Source organism: Vigna unguiculata, chromosome 1, assembly GCF_004118075.2.
Source record: "Vigna unguiculata cultivar IT97K-499-35 chromosome 1, ASM411807v1, whole genome shotgun sequence".
Taxonomy (NCBI): domain Eukaryota; kingdom Viridiplantae; phylum Streptophyta; class Magnoliopsida; order Fabales; family Fabaceae; genus Vigna; species Vigna unguiculata.
This window is the reverse complement of record NC_040279.1, coordinates 34,697,254-34,714,869: the sequence shown is the minus strand read 5'-3', so window position 1 is coordinate 34,714,869 and position 17,616 is coordinate 34,697,254. Positions and strand designations below refer to the sequence as shown.

General features: G+C 36.1%; 1 protein-coding gene across 6 annotated transcripts in view; it reads right to left on the bottom strand.

The window, feature by feature from the left end:
• Positions 1-908: 908 nt before the first annotated feature.
• The window catches only part of LOC114163799 (protein SHOOT GRAVITROPISM 6), a 59,912-nt gene continuing 43,204 nt past the window's right edge, over positions 909-17,616 (bottom strand). For 4 of the 6 annotated variants that reach the window (XM_028048129.1, XM_028048148.1, XM_028048158.1 and 1 more), the window contains 7 exons: positions 17,513-17,587; positions 13,975-14,073; positions 2,983-3,054; positions 2,815-2,900; positions 2,610-2,703; positions 1,462-1,569; positions 909-1,381 (listed from right to left, as the gene is read on the bottom strand). In XM_028048129.1, coding sequence (XP_027903930.1) covers positions 1,223-1,381; positions 1,462-1,569; positions 2,610-2,703; positions 2,815-2,900; positions 2,983-3,054; positions 13,975-14,073; positions 17,513-17,587 — 693 coding nt within the window. In that variant the 3' untranslated portion in view covers positions 909-1,222. Of the gene's footprint in view, positions 1,382-1,461; positions 1,570-2,609; positions 2,704-2,814; positions 2,901-2,982; positions 3,055-13,444; positions 13,595-13,974; positions 14,074-17,512; positions 17,588-17,616 lie in introns of those variants that run through there. The other 2 variants (XM_028048140.1, XR_003599428.1) reach the window with 2 other exon arrangements.

Genomic DNA, 17,616 nt, shown 5'->3' with positions numbered 1-17,616 from the left:
ATATTTTATTTTATATTAATTTTAAATAAAGAAAATTATAATATAAAAATTAAAATATTTTTGTTATCCAGAATGCATTCCTTAAAACAAATAATTTCATTTTTCGTTCTCTATCCTCTTAAATTTATCCACTCATTCTTCCTTTTATTCATCTTTAAAAACAAAAATAACCTTAACTATCTCCGTTTGTAGAATGAGTGACTTAAATTTGTGAGGATGATGTAAGAGCATATGCATTGATTTTGAAGGATTTAATAATGGGTTACATTACTTTGACATTTTATAATTTTTTACACCCGCTTCATATTCACTTTTTTATCCTTTTATCTTTTCTTTACTAATACTAACTTTACTTTTTTCAATAAATACATTACCTTTAAAGTTGAATGTCACTGGGTGAAAAAAAAAACATTTCTCTTTAATAATTTTTGGCGGTTGCAGTGCATAAGCAAAGGAAGATGTAAGAGTAAATTGTCTGCCAAAAGAGATGCAAAGAAAGAAGTTGATAAGGTTGGTTTCTGTGGAGCCATAAAAATCCATGAAATAGATATTACATTACACAAAACAGAAATTATTAAACAAATTTAATCTAATAATTTAAGATGATACTCAAATACTCAAACAAAATTTCTTTAAACATAAATGATGAGATTCCAAAGAAAATTACCAAAAAATTGATAATATTTAACAAATATTTAAATAATTCGGAGCCACTTAAGTATAATTTATTTTTTAATTTGAATTAGTGTTTGCACATTATCTTCGGGCGGTAATATCTCTTTATTTTTTCTAGGCACACAATTCTTGCTCATTAAAACTTTGGCCACGTGATATAGCGAGAATTTATTCCCTCTGTCATCGTTAATACAAGCACAGGGAGGCAGGGAGAGAGAGACACTTGTACACCATTAATTCTTTAATATGGAAAAAAATAATGAAAATACTAAAACAAGTCCTCCATGGTGAAGTTCAAGTGTAATTAATATACAACAATTTACACGATCATGACACTAACATAAATGTACATTTAAAAGCATTTCAAACTTTACAACAAAATACAATACTTGAGGGGGAAAATGGATAGAATAGAATACAGAAGAGGCGATTGCTAAAACAAAACCCTGTGCAAGAACGTCACCAACAGCCAGGTTGCCTTCACATGACAAATATGCAAAGCAGCACGCTGATCCACTCAACCTTCCTAAAATAGCCCATGGCGTTGCTAGTTTTTCATGGACTCTGCATCATTGTTCCGTGATGTTGAGTCCACCCATGAACATAAATTGGAGGATTTCAGCAACAAGCCGAGAGCGGAAGAACACGTTGCTCTAACGACAGCATCAGGTGATCGACTCATTTTCCCAACCAGCATACCAAAGACCTAAAAGAAGACAGACAAATCGTGTGAAAACCAAGTTTTAGCCAAAATGCCTGAAAATTGCAACCGTGTCCTGCAAATACCTGTGAATGATAAACAGATAAAATATGCTGATTATCCGATAGAGAGAGCATGCTGCTGCAGAAGTATATAGCATTTGCCTGAATTATGGGCCATGGTGCGTCAAAAGCCTGCCTCATCAAAGAAAGCAAATAACTAAATTCTCAAGGCCTTAGATTTAAAAAGAAGGAAAAATAATTCACAACACACCACCAAGTGTTGGGTTGAGGTTTCTAATGCCTTCTTGTACAATTATTACAGCTTACTTACATTGGGGAAATTATAAAGTAGAAAGTCCATGAAAAGAAAATTCAGCTAAAATGCATGAATCAAATAATGTTCCAATACATATTGGCCCTTTATCCAATCTTACTATGCTCTACAGATTCGACTAAAGTTGACAGATCATGCTTGAACAATGCAAAGATGAGGAATATTTTGTACAACTTAATAACTGCATATACTTGAGAAGAGGATGTTTAGAGAGATTTATTTTTTAATTACTTGAATGGAAAAGCACCCAGCAAACACGGATATATATATGCACGCACACCCTGAAATAATTCCATTTTATGATTACAAGGAAAATGAATAAGAATGTTTTCTACTAGGTTTATGAATGGTGTTTTCTATGTACATGAACCTATATCCATAAACCTTAATATGAATCTGAATAAATTCCAACTTGTTATTCCAATACAGATAATTCTCAAAAAAGAAAAGATGAAACTTATACATACATATATAAAAGAGATACAGTATCTACATTAGATTCTTTCAACTAAAATGGAAAAAGAAAAGAGATTACAACTCATTCATCCCAAAAGAGAGATTGTTTAGGAATGGGGTAACAAAAGAAGTGCATGTTCAATTTTGATTAATTTCGAGAGAAAATTAATTAGAGTGCACAAACAGGGTAAATCTTGCTTGGTCAATGATTTCTAAATAGTATAAAAAAAATTATTCTGATAGTACATGAATATTAAACTCCAAGAGAAAAAAATATTTGTTTTAAAAAAATTCAAATGCTGCTCATACATTAAGAATAAAGCTTTGGCTATAAAATCATCATGAAACAAAAAAGTAAGTTGATCCAAGCACACATAATCTTAGTTTCAGTCAGTAAAAAAATATGACTAATTGTGTTATAACAAAAATTGTGAACAGGAACCTGCACTGATGAAGCCATATAACTATCAACTCTGATGGGAAGATGTTGAGTAAATTGCTTTGCAATGTCTCGGAGAAAGTCCTCATAGTCACTTCTATATACACAAAAGACGTCATTGTCATAATTATATGGCATAATTATACGTCATTGTAAATTATTCAAAATAATAACAAACTAAGCAATTTTACAATCTGTTAAAGCATACCGATGATCAGAAAGGAAACTGTGTGTGTTTAGTACAGCATGCAATCGTTCAATTTCCATCAATGGGCAAACTTGTTTCAGGGTATTCTGTCAAAAAGGAAGTATTTATCATGTCAGACATTTCTTTACAAATCTCCGATTCAAGAAATTCAAGATGATGGTCAATTACCCGACAGGCTGATCGGACACTAACATCTTCATCATGAAGATGCAAGACCAGGCGAGGAACAGCAGCATGTACCTTTTAAGAAAATCATTGACATAAAATGAGCTTGCTGAAATATTAAGAGAAGCTAATACATGACGATCACCAGTTCAGTTGGTCTACTATGCAATAAAAAGGTTCACCAAAATAATGGAAGACATATCACCTTGGAATACTTGGATGATAAACTTGTCAACTTGGTTGATAATATTTCAAAGAATATATGATTTTTTTGGATACTGGTTATATAACAAGATAGACGTATGATGTACCTACTAAGAGGCTATACATTATGGTCTAGATTAACCTTTTGTTTTCCTTTATTTTGATTCACGTGTTCACTGATAGTTAAAGAAGTGTTTTACTAGGTTTTGAAATTGCAAAGTTGAAAATTCCAAATTTGGTTATTGGGTAAAAAAAACTACCTTTAAATTGGAATATGTGAAGTCTAAGATTATCAGATAAACATATCAGTGCATAATTTTATAGTAGCACTAGATAAGAGTGAAATTTTGTATTTGGAGATTAGTTAAGGATGGAGGGAACTGGGCTGTACCCAGCTCAGGGCTTTGTCTTGTAGAGACTCAGGTATACAAAGACACGAAATGAGGCAATGAGAGAATGTTTTATTCAATAAGCAGTGGTTGCTTATATAAGCCTTTACAATAACTGTAAAACTGAAAGTGCCATACTGCAAGGCAGTAAAGTAGGCACGTAAATAAAACAACAACGTAACAACCTAATATCAGTTCAACCCTATAAAGCGGGAAACTCTATGAGCACGTGATTAACGAATCTTAGCAACTTAACATTCCCTCCCGTAAGCTAAATGGCTGCTTTTTTAGTTTATTTCAGTGACTGTTGTAACTCCAAGCATGTGTCGGATTTTTTCAAACTGATCAAGCTTTAATGCTTTAGTCATTATGTCAGTTACTTGCTCTTTGGAACAGCAGTTCGTCAATCGAGCTACTTGACCATTAACCAAGTCTTTTAGAAAATGAAATCTTACTGCTATATGCTTGCTCCTTCCATGAAAGACAGGGTATTTTGATAATGGAATGGTAGAGCTGTTGTCACATAAAATTTCAGTTGCTTCCTTTTCTATTGATTCAAGATGCTCTAAAATTTTTTGGATCCAAATACACCAGGTACAAGATGCTGCTACAATGTATTCAGCCTCGGTGGTAGATAAGCTTACCAAAGGCTGTTTTTTGATATCCATAAAACCGCTCCATTTCCAATCAAAAAAACTGCACCGGAGGTGCTTCTTCTATCATCTAAGTCACCTACATAGTTGCTGTCACTATAAGCTATGAGACTCGTCTTTGCTTCCTTTTGATAGAATAGACCATATTCGAGGGTTCCTTTGAGGTATCTTAGTAGTCGTTTTGCTGAAGCCCAATGGGACTCTTTATTGTAATTAGTATGATTGATTCCTAATTATTAGGTGTTTTTATTGTAATTGATTCTATTCAATAGTATAAATACATATTGTGTAGTCAATATTAGACACACAATACATTCAAAACATATACAATTCTATATGGTATCAGTAGTTTAAGGTTTCGATCTTGAATTATTATTATTTTTTTTAGATGAAAAGTACGCACGACAACTGTGTGCCCCTTTGCTTTATCACCGAGCTTCTTCCGATGACATCTACACTTCATTCATCGTTCCGATCAACCGCTGCATGCACGATCTCTTCTCGACGCATACGTCTCACGCACGGTCTCCGCTTGCGTTTTGCTCGTTGGCATGACCAACCTGCTGGTGCACTCTATGTCTCCTTCCTCACACACAGGCTTTTTAGTCAATTTCAGGTACTTTTCCCATGACTTTTGAAAGCTCACACTCAAGTCGTGGTGGATATCGTGGTAAACGTCCTCGTTGCAATTTTTGTCGACGATATGGTCATACTGAGGCAGAATGTTGTACAAAGGCACGACAACAACATAAGACAACTAATATTGCTGAGGTCTATTATCCAAAACCATTAGATGAGGTTTCAACTTCAGTAGATGCCTATAATGAGTTTCTCCAATACAAGGCATGTAGCCTATAGAACCTGTCGTTGTCATTGCTCAGTCTAGTAACCCTGTAGGTTGTATTTCTAAGTCCTTCTCCCTTGGACCTTGGATTTTTGACTCTGATGCCTCTGATCATATGTCTGGTAACAAGTTCTTTTTCTCTCAAGTGACTTATTAGGATTCTTTACCTTCCGTTACCATGGGAAATGACTCACAAATAAAAACTAGTGGCATTGGTCAAACACACCATTTTTGCTAATCTTACCCTAGATTTTGTGCTTTATATTCCTGTTTGTCCTTTTAATTTAATCTCTATAAGTAAGCTCACTCGCACCCAAAATTACTCTGTTCGTTTTGCTAATAATTATGTTCTTGTCAGGATCGACATACCGGACAGACGATTGGAGTAGGACGAGTCTTGAGGATTATACTATCTATCACAATCAGTTGCTTGTATCTCCACTGCGTCTCAAGCTCTTGAACATCAATGCTTAGATCATCCTAGTCCTAACCAAAATGTGTCTCATCCTGTAGCAATCAGACGTATTCACCAAGTCCCTTAGAGACCCTCAGATTGAGTATATTTGTAACAAGCTTGGTGCATATGACATATATACTCCAACATGAGGGGGAGTATTAGAATATAATCGGCTATTACAGATTTCTAGGAAATCTACCGTTATATAATCTCGAGAACTAGTATGATTGAGTCCTAATTATTAGGTGTCTTTATTGTAATTGATTCTATTTAATAGTATAAATACATGTAGTGTAGTCTACATTAGACACACAATACATTGAGAACATATACAATTCTATAGATTATATCCATCATAAATTAGGGATTTTAGTTATTATGTGTTTGTATTTTATTTAAGAGCAATTGCTCCTCTATGAATATATTAGTGTTGTTGTATTTTGTTTATTTATCATAGTTTCATAATGTTAGATATTGTTTAAATATTGTTTGATATTATTAAGATATTGTTAGATATTATTAATCACAATATCAAACAATATCTTCTATTTACTTTATTTATTTTTAGTTACTCTTTTTAATTGTACCTCTCTCTATTATAAATAAATTACCCTATGTGTGGTTTATACACAAGGGAGATTAATCTCAAATCCTATTCTCTTTTTTCTCAACATGGTATCTAGAGCTTAAGGTATTTTTTTGGCATTTTTTTCATTGCCCATGTCGCTGTCACCACCATCACTGCCGACCCCTCTGGAGTGTCAGTTCTGACCAGCGACCATACGCTTTTGATCATCCCAGCCAGGCAACCTCAACACCGCCAGAATCGCCGCCATCAGAGCAGCAACGCTCTCTCTCGCGCTATTCAAAGCCGCGCCTCTTCCCATTCCTCCATGTCGTCTTCCGCTGCCTCTTCCAATTCTGAAATCTCTTATGGTGTGTCTGACCCGTCCATCTACACTAACTATGTTAATGTACACTTATCCATTGACAAGTTAACTGGCCCTAATTATGCCACATGCAGCAGACGTCCGATTATCCAAAGGTATCTTGATCATCTTGTCTCGAAAGCACCTTCTCTAACTCCTGCTGAGGACAACCGTTGGGAAACCATTGATGCTCAATTATGTGTGGTTCTCAAGGGTACTCTTGATCCTTCGTTAAAGCAACTTTTTCTTTCCTACGAAACATGTGCTCAAATCTAGGAGCATGCCAAGTTATTATACACCAATGATACTCAGCGTCTCTATGGTGCCTGTTCTAAATTGGCAGATCTTATTTCCTCCAAACATCAAGACTCTATGACTGATTATATGGGCAAAATTCATGCTCTTTTTCATGAGTTCAATGAGTTATTGCCTCCTTCCCCCAACTCTGCCACGAAGATCGAGCAACGCTAAAAGTTCTTCATGCTCAGAGCATTACACAAGCTTGCTGATAAATATTCACATATTCGTGATCAAATTTTGGGTTCCCCGATTGTCCCCACCTTAACTTCAACCTCCTCTACTCTTTTTCGTGTACTAGAACAACCCAACACTTATACACCTGCTTCTGTTGATGATTCTTCTACGTTGGCATCTCATCGTGATGATTGGACTCGACCTCGCAAACAGGGAAAAGGGAGTCCTAAGTGTGAACATTGTTGCAAGCTCGGTCACAAGATTTACAAGTTTTATGCATTACATGAGTGTGAACATTGTGGCAAGTCAGGTCACAAGATTGATAGGTGTTACGCATTGTATGATCGTCTTCCTCACTCTGCTGCAACTGTTCAGACCAACCTTTCACCACCTTCGTCTACTGGGGATCCTCCTTCTATTTCATCCGATACACCTGCTATATTCAAAATTTTCTCAAATGGTATAAGGATCAACAATCTTCCAGTTCCAATGCATCTGTTGCTCACACAGGTACATCTTTTGTTGGTCTAACTCGATCTTCTTCTCCTGGTCCTAGGGTTTTTGATTCAGAAGCCACTGATCATATTACTGGTAACAAATGTTTGTTTTCTTCTTTATCCTCTACTAATCCTTTACCTTCTGTTACACTGGCTGATGGTTCTAGAGTCTCATCTCATGGTGTTGGCACTGTTAAACTTTTCCCTTCTTTAACCATTGATAATGTTCTTTATGTTCCTGGGTCTCCTTTTAACCTGTTGTCCATCCGTCGTCTAACTTGTTCTCTTGATTGTGTTGTTTCTTTTACCAACAATTCTGTGTGTTTACAGGACCGGAGTTCGAAACAGGTGATTGACACAAAATGTGAGTCTCATGGTCTTTATCATCTCCGTCCCTCTACACACGTTAGTGCAGTTATGGAGTCTCCCTCTCTTCTTCATGCTTAGTTAGGTCATCCAAGCCTTGCCAAGTAACATCAGCTTGTCCCTGCCTTGTCCAAGTTATCTCGTGATGTCACACGCGATGCTTCGTCCCCTTTTGCCTTGGTTCACTCTAACATTTGCCGTGTTAAGTCTACCTTAGGTTTTCAATACTTTGTTATTTTCATTGATGATTATTCCATATGTACTTGTTTATTTTTAATGAAACATCGTTCGGAATTATTTCATATATTTCAATCTTTTTTTAATGAAATTAAAATTCAGTTCGGTGTTTCTATTAGAGTTGCACAATGATAATGACTGTGAATATCTTTCTCATTCTTTTAAACAACTTATGGCTTCTCACGGTATTCTGCATCAAACTTCTTGTGCTTATACCCCTCAACAAAATGGTGTAGCTGAACGTGAAAATAGACATCTTATTGAAACAACTCGCAATCTTTTAATTCATGGAGAGGTTCATGAACATTTTTGGGGTGATGTCATTCTTACTGCCTATTATCTCATTACTCGTATGCCTTCTTCGGTTTTAAAGAATAACATACCTCATTCCATTTTATTCTCTCATGAACCTCTTCATCCCTTACCTCTAAGAGTTTTCGGGTCTACATGTTTTGTTCATAATTTCAGTCCTGGTCTTGACAAGCTTTCTTCTAGATCACATAAGTGTATTTTCTTAGGGTCTCCAAGACCACAAAAAGGATACAAATGTTTTTCTCCTTTTCTTAACCGTTATTTTGTGTCTGCAAATGTCACCTTTGATGAGTTCTCCCATTATGTTAAGAGTCAATCTTCACCTCTCACTCCATCCAATCCTAACAACTTTCCTAGCACCTTTAATGTTCCTATTGTTTGTGACCCTCTTACTGTGTCTTCTTCACCCTTGGTCCGAGCTCCACAGTCAGCTTCTCCTCCACCACCTCTTCAGGTTTATAGTTGCCGAAACCGATCATAACAACCACCATGTGACTCCACTCAAGTGCCAACTACTCTGTCTCCTCCGCCTCTAACACCTAAGTCTGACCTTCCCATTACCCTCTGAAAAGGTATGCGTTCTACCCGTAATCCCTCTCCCCATTATATTGCTTTGAGTTATTATTGATTGTCATTACCTTTTTATACATGTCGTACCTCTCTAGGCAAGAGTTGTCCGAGACAAAAACAAGTGGTACTAACTACACGGATGCCACTCGAACTGATGACCCATATAGGGGGAGCACGTCGCATGGGAAGAATCGGCGTTTAATGCGGGCATTGCTGCAAGTAGGCATTCTAGTGGTAAATGGACATGACAAGTAGTAGAAAGTACAAAGTACTACTCCAAGCGAGACTCGTCTAAGGGTTCAAAACTTGTGATAGCGGATGCGGATGGTATTGAATGACGGGTGGGTTGGTGAACCAATAGGAAGGCCAGGGGGCATACGAATCTTTTTAACTGAAAGAGATGAGTTTGTTAACTCAAGTGATCCGTTAGCAAATATTTTTACTAAAGTCTTTACAGGGGCCTAGAATTGATTATATTTGTAACAAGCTTGGCACATACGATTTGTATGCTCCAGTTTGAGGGGGAGTGTTAGATATTGTTTGATATTATAAGATATTGTTAGATATTGTTAATCACAATATCAAACAATATCTTCTATTTACTCTATTTATTTTCAATTACTCTTTTTAATTGTATCTCTCTATTATAAATACCCTATGTGTGGTTTATACACAAGGGAGATTAATCTCAAATCCTATTCTCTTTTTTCTCAACACATACATTAGTTTGTCTTGTAATTTTTGTGTTTTAGTTTATTTTCTTTTCAGTGTATTAGTGTATTTTAATTACATGAAGTTACTGTAGTATGCAAACTGTCTTTAACTTTCTCAAAAGGAAGTTATTACGTGTATTTGCACCGCACATACAAAAATGTTGATGTTGTATTTTTTCAATAGAGTTTTTAATGTAATTCCAATTCACTGATTCAGTCACAACTCTCTGTTTCAACACTGTCACACGACGGTCTATGTTTATTTCCTTTTCTATTAGAATAATATCAGAAATAATTCTCCTAACACAGTTTCAGAGCTTTAAAATCATTGGGAGCCTGTGTGATCTCTTGCACAGCTTGCATTGCTGCAAAACCACATCTGTTTCTTTCTTCTCTGTATTCACTTGCGCAACTTACATTGCAGAAACATCACAAACCTTTCTTTATTCTATCATATTCCTTCTCAACGTACATTGCCACCGTTCACACCTAAAAAATGTCTGATACTTACAAAACTCGACTCACCACAAGAGATTCTAAAATTAACATGGTTGTTCGACACATTAACAAAAACAGTAGACTCAAGTAATTGCTCCTTAGCATTCACAGGTAATTACTCCTATGCACTCAATGTTGTAAGTTCCTCTAAACCTCTGGAGCCACAGACCACCTGACTCAATCAACTACTATAACTAAAAAATTTCACTTGCAGATGGATTTTTCATCACAGTTGCTGGAAAAGAAGGTAATATAGTAAATCATAATCTAATTCTGAAGGGTGTTCTGAATGTTCCAAAGTTATCTGCGAATTTGATTTCTCCTCACAAGTTTACAATAGATTTACATTGTTTGGTGTAAATCAGGATCGAGGAAAAGGGAAGGTTTTTTTTTTTTCTATCGACAAATGTTAGTTGTTAGTATTTTGTTTGTTGGAGGAGTTGAACCAACAAACTCTCTCACCCTTTCTTCCAAGCTCATCAAACCAACCTTATAACTCCCAAGTATTAGTAGGGGAAGTTGAACCCACAACCTCTCTCAACATGCTAAGGGAGACAATGGGGCTTTACCTCCTAGACGACGCCAACATGATGCATAGTACTAAGTCAAATTCCTTTGTATTTGATGTTAGAAACAACTCTTCAATATAAAATAAAAAAGATCTGGTTATACCACCTTCGCTTAGGTCATCCATCATTCAGTACCCTAGAAATTATATTTCCTAGTTTATTTCAAATTTGACAAAGAAATGTTTCACTATTATACTTGTGAATTTGCAAAACACAAGCGTGTTGATTTTCCATCTAGTAATAATAGAATAATTGTTCCGTCTGCATTAATACATAGTTTTGTGTGGGAAACCTCTAGTATTCCTAATTTCCTTGGGGTTCATTGGTTTATCATATTTATTGATAATTGCACTCGTGTTTCATGGAAATTACTCTTGAAACGAAAAAGTAAGCCAAGTTTTTAGAACCTTTATCCAAATGATTAAAAATCAATTTGAAACAACCATTAAAAGAATTTGTTAAGGTAATGCCAATGATTTTTTCAACCATTGTCCTCTTTCAGATGAACAAGGGGTAATTCATTAACCTTTTTGTGTGAACACAACACTACAAATGGAGACATAATGAAATATTAGGAATCTCATAATCTAACTCGAGCCTCTCTTCTCCATAAAAATGTATTAGGGAGAAGATGTCCTTACTGCTACCTATTTGGTCAATTGTCTAGGTTCCGAAACACTAAACAATAATAGTCTCATTCAACTATTCTCCAAATTTTTCCGAGACTTTTGGAACAAATCATCTTGAACTTCAAGTCTTTGGTTGTGTATCCTTTGTCCATGTTTATCCTAATAATAGGGAAAAACTTGATCCTTAAGCTATTAAGTGCATATTTAATGGTTACTCACCTAACCAAAAGGGATACAAATGTTACCACCCTCAAATGAAATGATTCCTTGTGTCATTTGATGAAAATACACAATATTTTCAACCTTGTCTTTTGGGTGGAAAGGTCCTGCATTTAAGATAGAAGATAAGGATAATTCATTTTGGACAAAAAAACCCCATCTTTCTAATAGTAAGTCCCATTAATTCTCCACCATTTGCTGAGTCAAATACCACACCATCTAATGAGCCTAGTCCTATTCCTTCTCCCATTCATTCTCCTTTTGTGCCAAGCCAAACGAAGAATGGAGGACAAACTAAGAGTAATATCCATCCATTGCAAGTACACTCACGAAGGAGAAGGTCTATTATTCAATCAACAAAACTCCATGAATCTAAACCTATACCTAAAATACCTGACATTAATGAAGAACAAATGATAGCATTGAAGTTCAAATGATCTTCCAATTGCAATAAGGAAAGGTGTTACATCATGTACTTAGAAACCAAGGTATCCATTGTCACACTTTGTGTCTTATGACAAATATCTAGTAACCACAAAGGCTTTTTGGTCATTTAAATGCTATCACTATTCCAAAAACTGTGGATAAGGTATTGAATAGTGAGGATAGGGAAAACGCTATGAAGGTTGAAATGGTTGCTCTAGAAAAGAACAAATCTTTGGAGTTGGTGGATCTGCCTAAAGGAAAAAATCTTGCCAATGTAGGTTGGTATGCGCTGTTAGATACAAGGTAGATGAGACGGTAGAAATGTATAAGGCAAGATTAGTAAATAAGGGATATACTTAAAAATTCAGGATTGATTATCTTGAAATTTTTTCACTTGTTGCAAAAGTTAATACTGTCAAAATTTAGGATGAATGAAGCTTGCAACAATTTGATGCTTCAAATGCGTTTCTGCATGACAATCTTAGGAAGAAATTTACATGGAGGTCCCACCTAGATTTAAAGTAGAGGGAAAGGTTTGTAAACTAAGGAAGGCACTCTATATATTGACACTGTCTCCTAGAAATTGGTTTGGTAGGTTTATTATTGGAATGAAGACCATGGGGTACAAGCAAATCCAAGGTGACCATACACGATTTATTAAGCATTCAGCTTCAAGGGGGTTACTGAACTAATTGTTTATGTTGATGATATAGTTGTAACAAGAAATGATAAAGCAGGAATGGAATTCTTAAAATATGATTGACAACAAAATTCGAAATTACAAAGTTAGGCATATTGAAATATATCTTGGACATTAAAGTGGCTCGTTCCCATAATGGTATTTTCATCTCTCAGTAGCTTTGGATAAGCAATCTTATCAAAGGTTGCTTAGGAAATGATCTTCACACTAGGCTAAACATTGCCTTTGTTGTAGAGGTTGTAAAAAAAATCATGCATAATCCAAAGGAGACTCATCTCCAAGTTATTTATCACATTCTACATTACTTGAAAGGAACTCCTATAAAAGGAATTCTATTTACAAAGGGGAGTGAAATGATCTTAGAAACCTGCACAGACAATGATTATGCAGTTTCTATAGATGACAAAAGATCTACCTTGGATATTGCACTTTTCTTGGAGGAAATTTAGTCCCTTGGAAGAGAAAAAAACAAAATGTTGTGGTGAGATCAAGTGTAGGGGCAGAGTTTAGAGCCATGGCCTTAGGGATTTGTGAAATGCCATGGTTAAAGATACTTTTAGAAGACAGCCATGGCCTTAGGGATTTGTGAAATGCCATGGTTAATAATACTTTTAGAAGACCTGAAGATTGATTGAAAGAAGCCTATGAGATTGTATTGTGGTAACAGGTCAACAATAAATATTGCACATAAACCTGTGCAACATGATAGAACTAAGCATGTTGAAGACACAAATACTTCATAAAGGAGAAATTGGATAATGGGACAATATGTAATACACCTTTTGTATCTTCTGGAAATCAACTTGCAAATGTATTGACAAAAGGGCTACATTCAGTCTATTGTTGGCAAGTCAGGAATAGGTGACATCCACTCACCACCTTGAGGGAGGGTGTCAAAATCCCTTGATTTATGCTGTGGTTAATATTTCCTGTACAGTTTTAATCACATAATTAGGAGATTTAATTACATTTCATGATTAGAAGGATTAATAGGCTGACAGTATATTTTATGTCTATGTATTCTATTTGAAAGCAATTGTTCCTCTGTAAATAATACCAGAAACAATTTTTCTGACATCACCTAATATCAATCAAACAAAAATGGATACTAACAAAAATAATTGCAAATAGTAACGCCCCAGAAGCAATTTTCCTTATTAAAAAATAAATGCCCTTTGCTATTCCCATCTACATATATACTGACAACCACCAACATAATAGAATTAGAGTCCAGAATTTAACAAAAAAAAAAGTGAGAGAAAGAGGGAAGAATAAAAGGTACTACTACAATCAGAATTAGCTATAAAACCTGCTCAACAAATGCCTCACTTAGTGCCCCAGTTCCATATTTGCTGAGGGCCCCAAATACTGCAAAAGAAGTGGCTCGCATCTTTGCATTCATGCTTGCCTGTTTCATAACAGTGGTAAGAATTTCCGAAGAGTAGTTAATGGAAAGTTCTTTATTCTTTCTTTAACAGAAACAGAGTATATTAGAAATATGAAGGGAGAATAAAATATCCAAAGAAAATTATAAAACAAGAAAATACCTACTAATATACAAATACATATATAATTGCAAATACAAAAAATACAGAAATATCAAATTACTAGAAATTAGGGATTTAATTGATTTTTTGTACCCTTTACTGTTAGCGTACTTCAGCATAAATAGAGAAGTGTACGGTATTACACACACATTCAGTCAATAATTGCACACAAACCACTGTGCCTCTGCCTGATTATGTCCATGTGACTACACAACTAGCAAGAGCTCCCTCTAGTGACCCCCTCTGGCCCATCCTTGCCACATGTGGCTTCACGTGTTCCTGGGTGAGTGTAGTTCTTGAGCCTACCATTTTGTGTTGAATTGCAAGTCGCAACCTACTAGCTTGCACCCCTATCCCTTCCTATGACATGATGGCTAGTCAACAACAGTTTCATTTCTACATTCCAGATGCTTTTATAGAGGAACCTGCTTGAGAGGTTTTTAAACCATCCTTAGAAGCAAACTTCTTTGTTCCTCCAATTCTCGAATAGGTTTGGAGTGGTCGTGAATCTTTATCCTCTTGCTCACTGCTAGATTCCTCAAATTCTCCCGCCAAACCCTCCAAATTGGTAAAAAGATTTTTCTCAACCAAAAAGTTCCTATCCGTTTCAGCCTCAGGAAGTGTGTTGTCATGAGATTCGTATTGAAGTGAATCAGGAACCATCTCAACACTGTTTTCGTCTTTATCATTTGTGTCCTCATGAAGATCCTGAAAGTTGTTAGAAAGACCAATTTCAGGGTGGACCCCAAAATTATCCTCATTAACCTGACCATCTAAAGATGCCCCCAAAGAAGGCATGCCAGTAAAGTGTTTTGAACCAGAAGTTGGAATCTCAGAACTTTTAGCATGCAACTCTGGAATTTCCAAATCATGTCCCATACGTTCGGCTTACACCTCAGGGGGCTGAGTTAGAGCATCTTTTCCCGCCACATGAGCCTTATTTAAAGAAACAGCCTTGCTGCATCCTGCTCCCGACTCAAAGTTTTCCTTAGACATGAGAGCTTGCCTATTTTAAGACCCCACATACTGTGATTTTCCCACCTCCCTTTTCTCTTTGGTTTCGAAGACGTTTTTCTTCGACAATTAAAAATGGAGTGCCTTATCAACTTACAAACTGAACAAAAAGACGAGAGCTTTTCACATTGAATGTACGCAACAAAAGAAAACCTAGGTCTTTCCACCAAAATTTGGTTCGGTAAATCAAAAGCCATATCAACATCCACCAAGACTCTAGCATAAAACCCTTTTGTTTTATTTGTCGTGCAATCATCTAGAGATCAAGGAGATCTGACGACCCTAGCAATAGAGAAAATGGCTTTCGGCTGCATATACTCAAAAGGTAGCCCATGAATCCGAATCCAACATTGAGGTTTTGTTAATTTCATCGAAGCCAAAGCGAAGTCATTAGTCCATGCAAACACCCTTAGAATTCCTGGTGAAAGATTCCAAGAATCAACTGCCAAAGTCCACCTGATGTCCTCAAACGATGAGAATGTGAATTCATAGAAACCCTTACCCAGAGGCATAACTTTCCAATCCCCTAGATTTTTCCAAGCTATATCAAGCTTCTTACAAAGATGAAGGTGATTCATAGACTTATCTCCTTTGAATAACAACATCTTACCATGAAGGCGATTCTTACACTCCTCTAAACCAGCCAGGTACACCTCTGCAATTTGCACCGAAACAAGACCACTCTTAATGCAAGGAGAAAGGAAGATGTGAAAGCGGAATATCAGAAGCATTATGCAAAACTTGAGCAAAAGTTCTCTTTTAAGTCCAAACATTGTTTGAGGGTTTTATAGGAGTTGTTGCTCAAAGATTCTAAAGACACCCCCAAGGGAATAGAGAACCCCAAGGATGCCCCCATTCCGAACCCCACCCAAGACAGCACACACAAGTTCTGTAACAGAGAAGCACACAAGGAGCACCAGCTCATCCCCCACCTTCATACAAAGGCAAAAGCGAAGCCCAAAACAGAACACAATTATCTCCAAAACCTCTACAACAAGCTACACTCGCGAACAGCCAAGATACCCCACTAACACAAAAGAAACCCTAAGCCACCACAAACAGAGATCTCAGAGGCGTGTTGATCTGGTGAGCCAAAACCCAAAGTCGCACTCGACACCACAACGAAACTTGGAATCGTGATCCACTAGAGACGAACTCGCAAAGCAAAAGAAGATTTACAATGACGTATTCACCAAGTCCCTTAGAAGCTCTCAAATTGAGTACATTTGTAACAAGTTTGGTGCATATGACATATATGCTCCAGCTTTGGGGGAGTGTTAGAATATAATCAGTAGTCTTCCATGAAAGAACCAAACACATTGAAATTGATAGTCACTTTGTTAGAGAAAAGGTGTTCCCTAGAGAAATCACTATTGGTTTTGTCAACTCTAGCAATCAGTTGGCTGATGTATTCACCAAGTCCCTTAGAGGCTCTCAGATTAAGTACATTTGTAACAAGTTTGGTGCATATGACATATATGCTCCAGCTTGGGGGGGGGGGGTGTTAGAATATAATCAGCGGTTACAGATCTCTAGGAAATCAACCGTTACATAATCTCGTAAATTAGGGTCATTGATTCTATTCAATAGTATAAATACATATTGTGTGGGCTGCATTATACACACAATACATTCAGAACATATACAATTCTATAGTTTTCTACAAGGTAACTTCACTTAATGTTACTTAGTTTTAAGATGAAATCTTATATGGTATCATAGCCTACAGCTCATCTTGGTATACACTCTATTTTGATAAGATCAACTGGTTGGTTTACAAAGCATCTATGGAAAAGGATGTAGGGGATTTCATATCGACTAAAGATATGATCAAATTATAATATATAAGTGAGAACAAATATCACTTTATAGGATGGTTTTGTGAGACTGAATTAGGCCTAAAGTTTTCTTTCTAAGATGGTATTAGATCTCATCCTAGCAAGGTCTTTTGGGTTATTGTGCCACATGTTATTCAGTTGTTATTGGACCACCTAAAAATATTTATTTCACACTCGAGATGTCTAGTCTTCAACACGAGATGTATTGGAATGCCACATCATCTAGAGACGTGGTTAAATTATAATATATAAGTGGGTGCAAACCTCACCTTATAAGCTGGTCTTTTGAGATGGAGTTTCACCTATCTAAATTTTGATTGCCTTGATGTCAATTGGTTTTAAGATGAAATATGACACTTGGAACATACTAGCTTTAATAAACATTTAGAACCAAAATAAATAAATCAGCAAAATAAAAATGATCCATAAAAAAAGTAAATTTACGTACTTGAAGATTTCGAAGCCTTATTGAAAGACTAAGCAAAATGGGCTCAACTGCATCATCAGGTGAAGAATCAAGAATCTACAAGCAACTCAAAAGAAAAATAAATA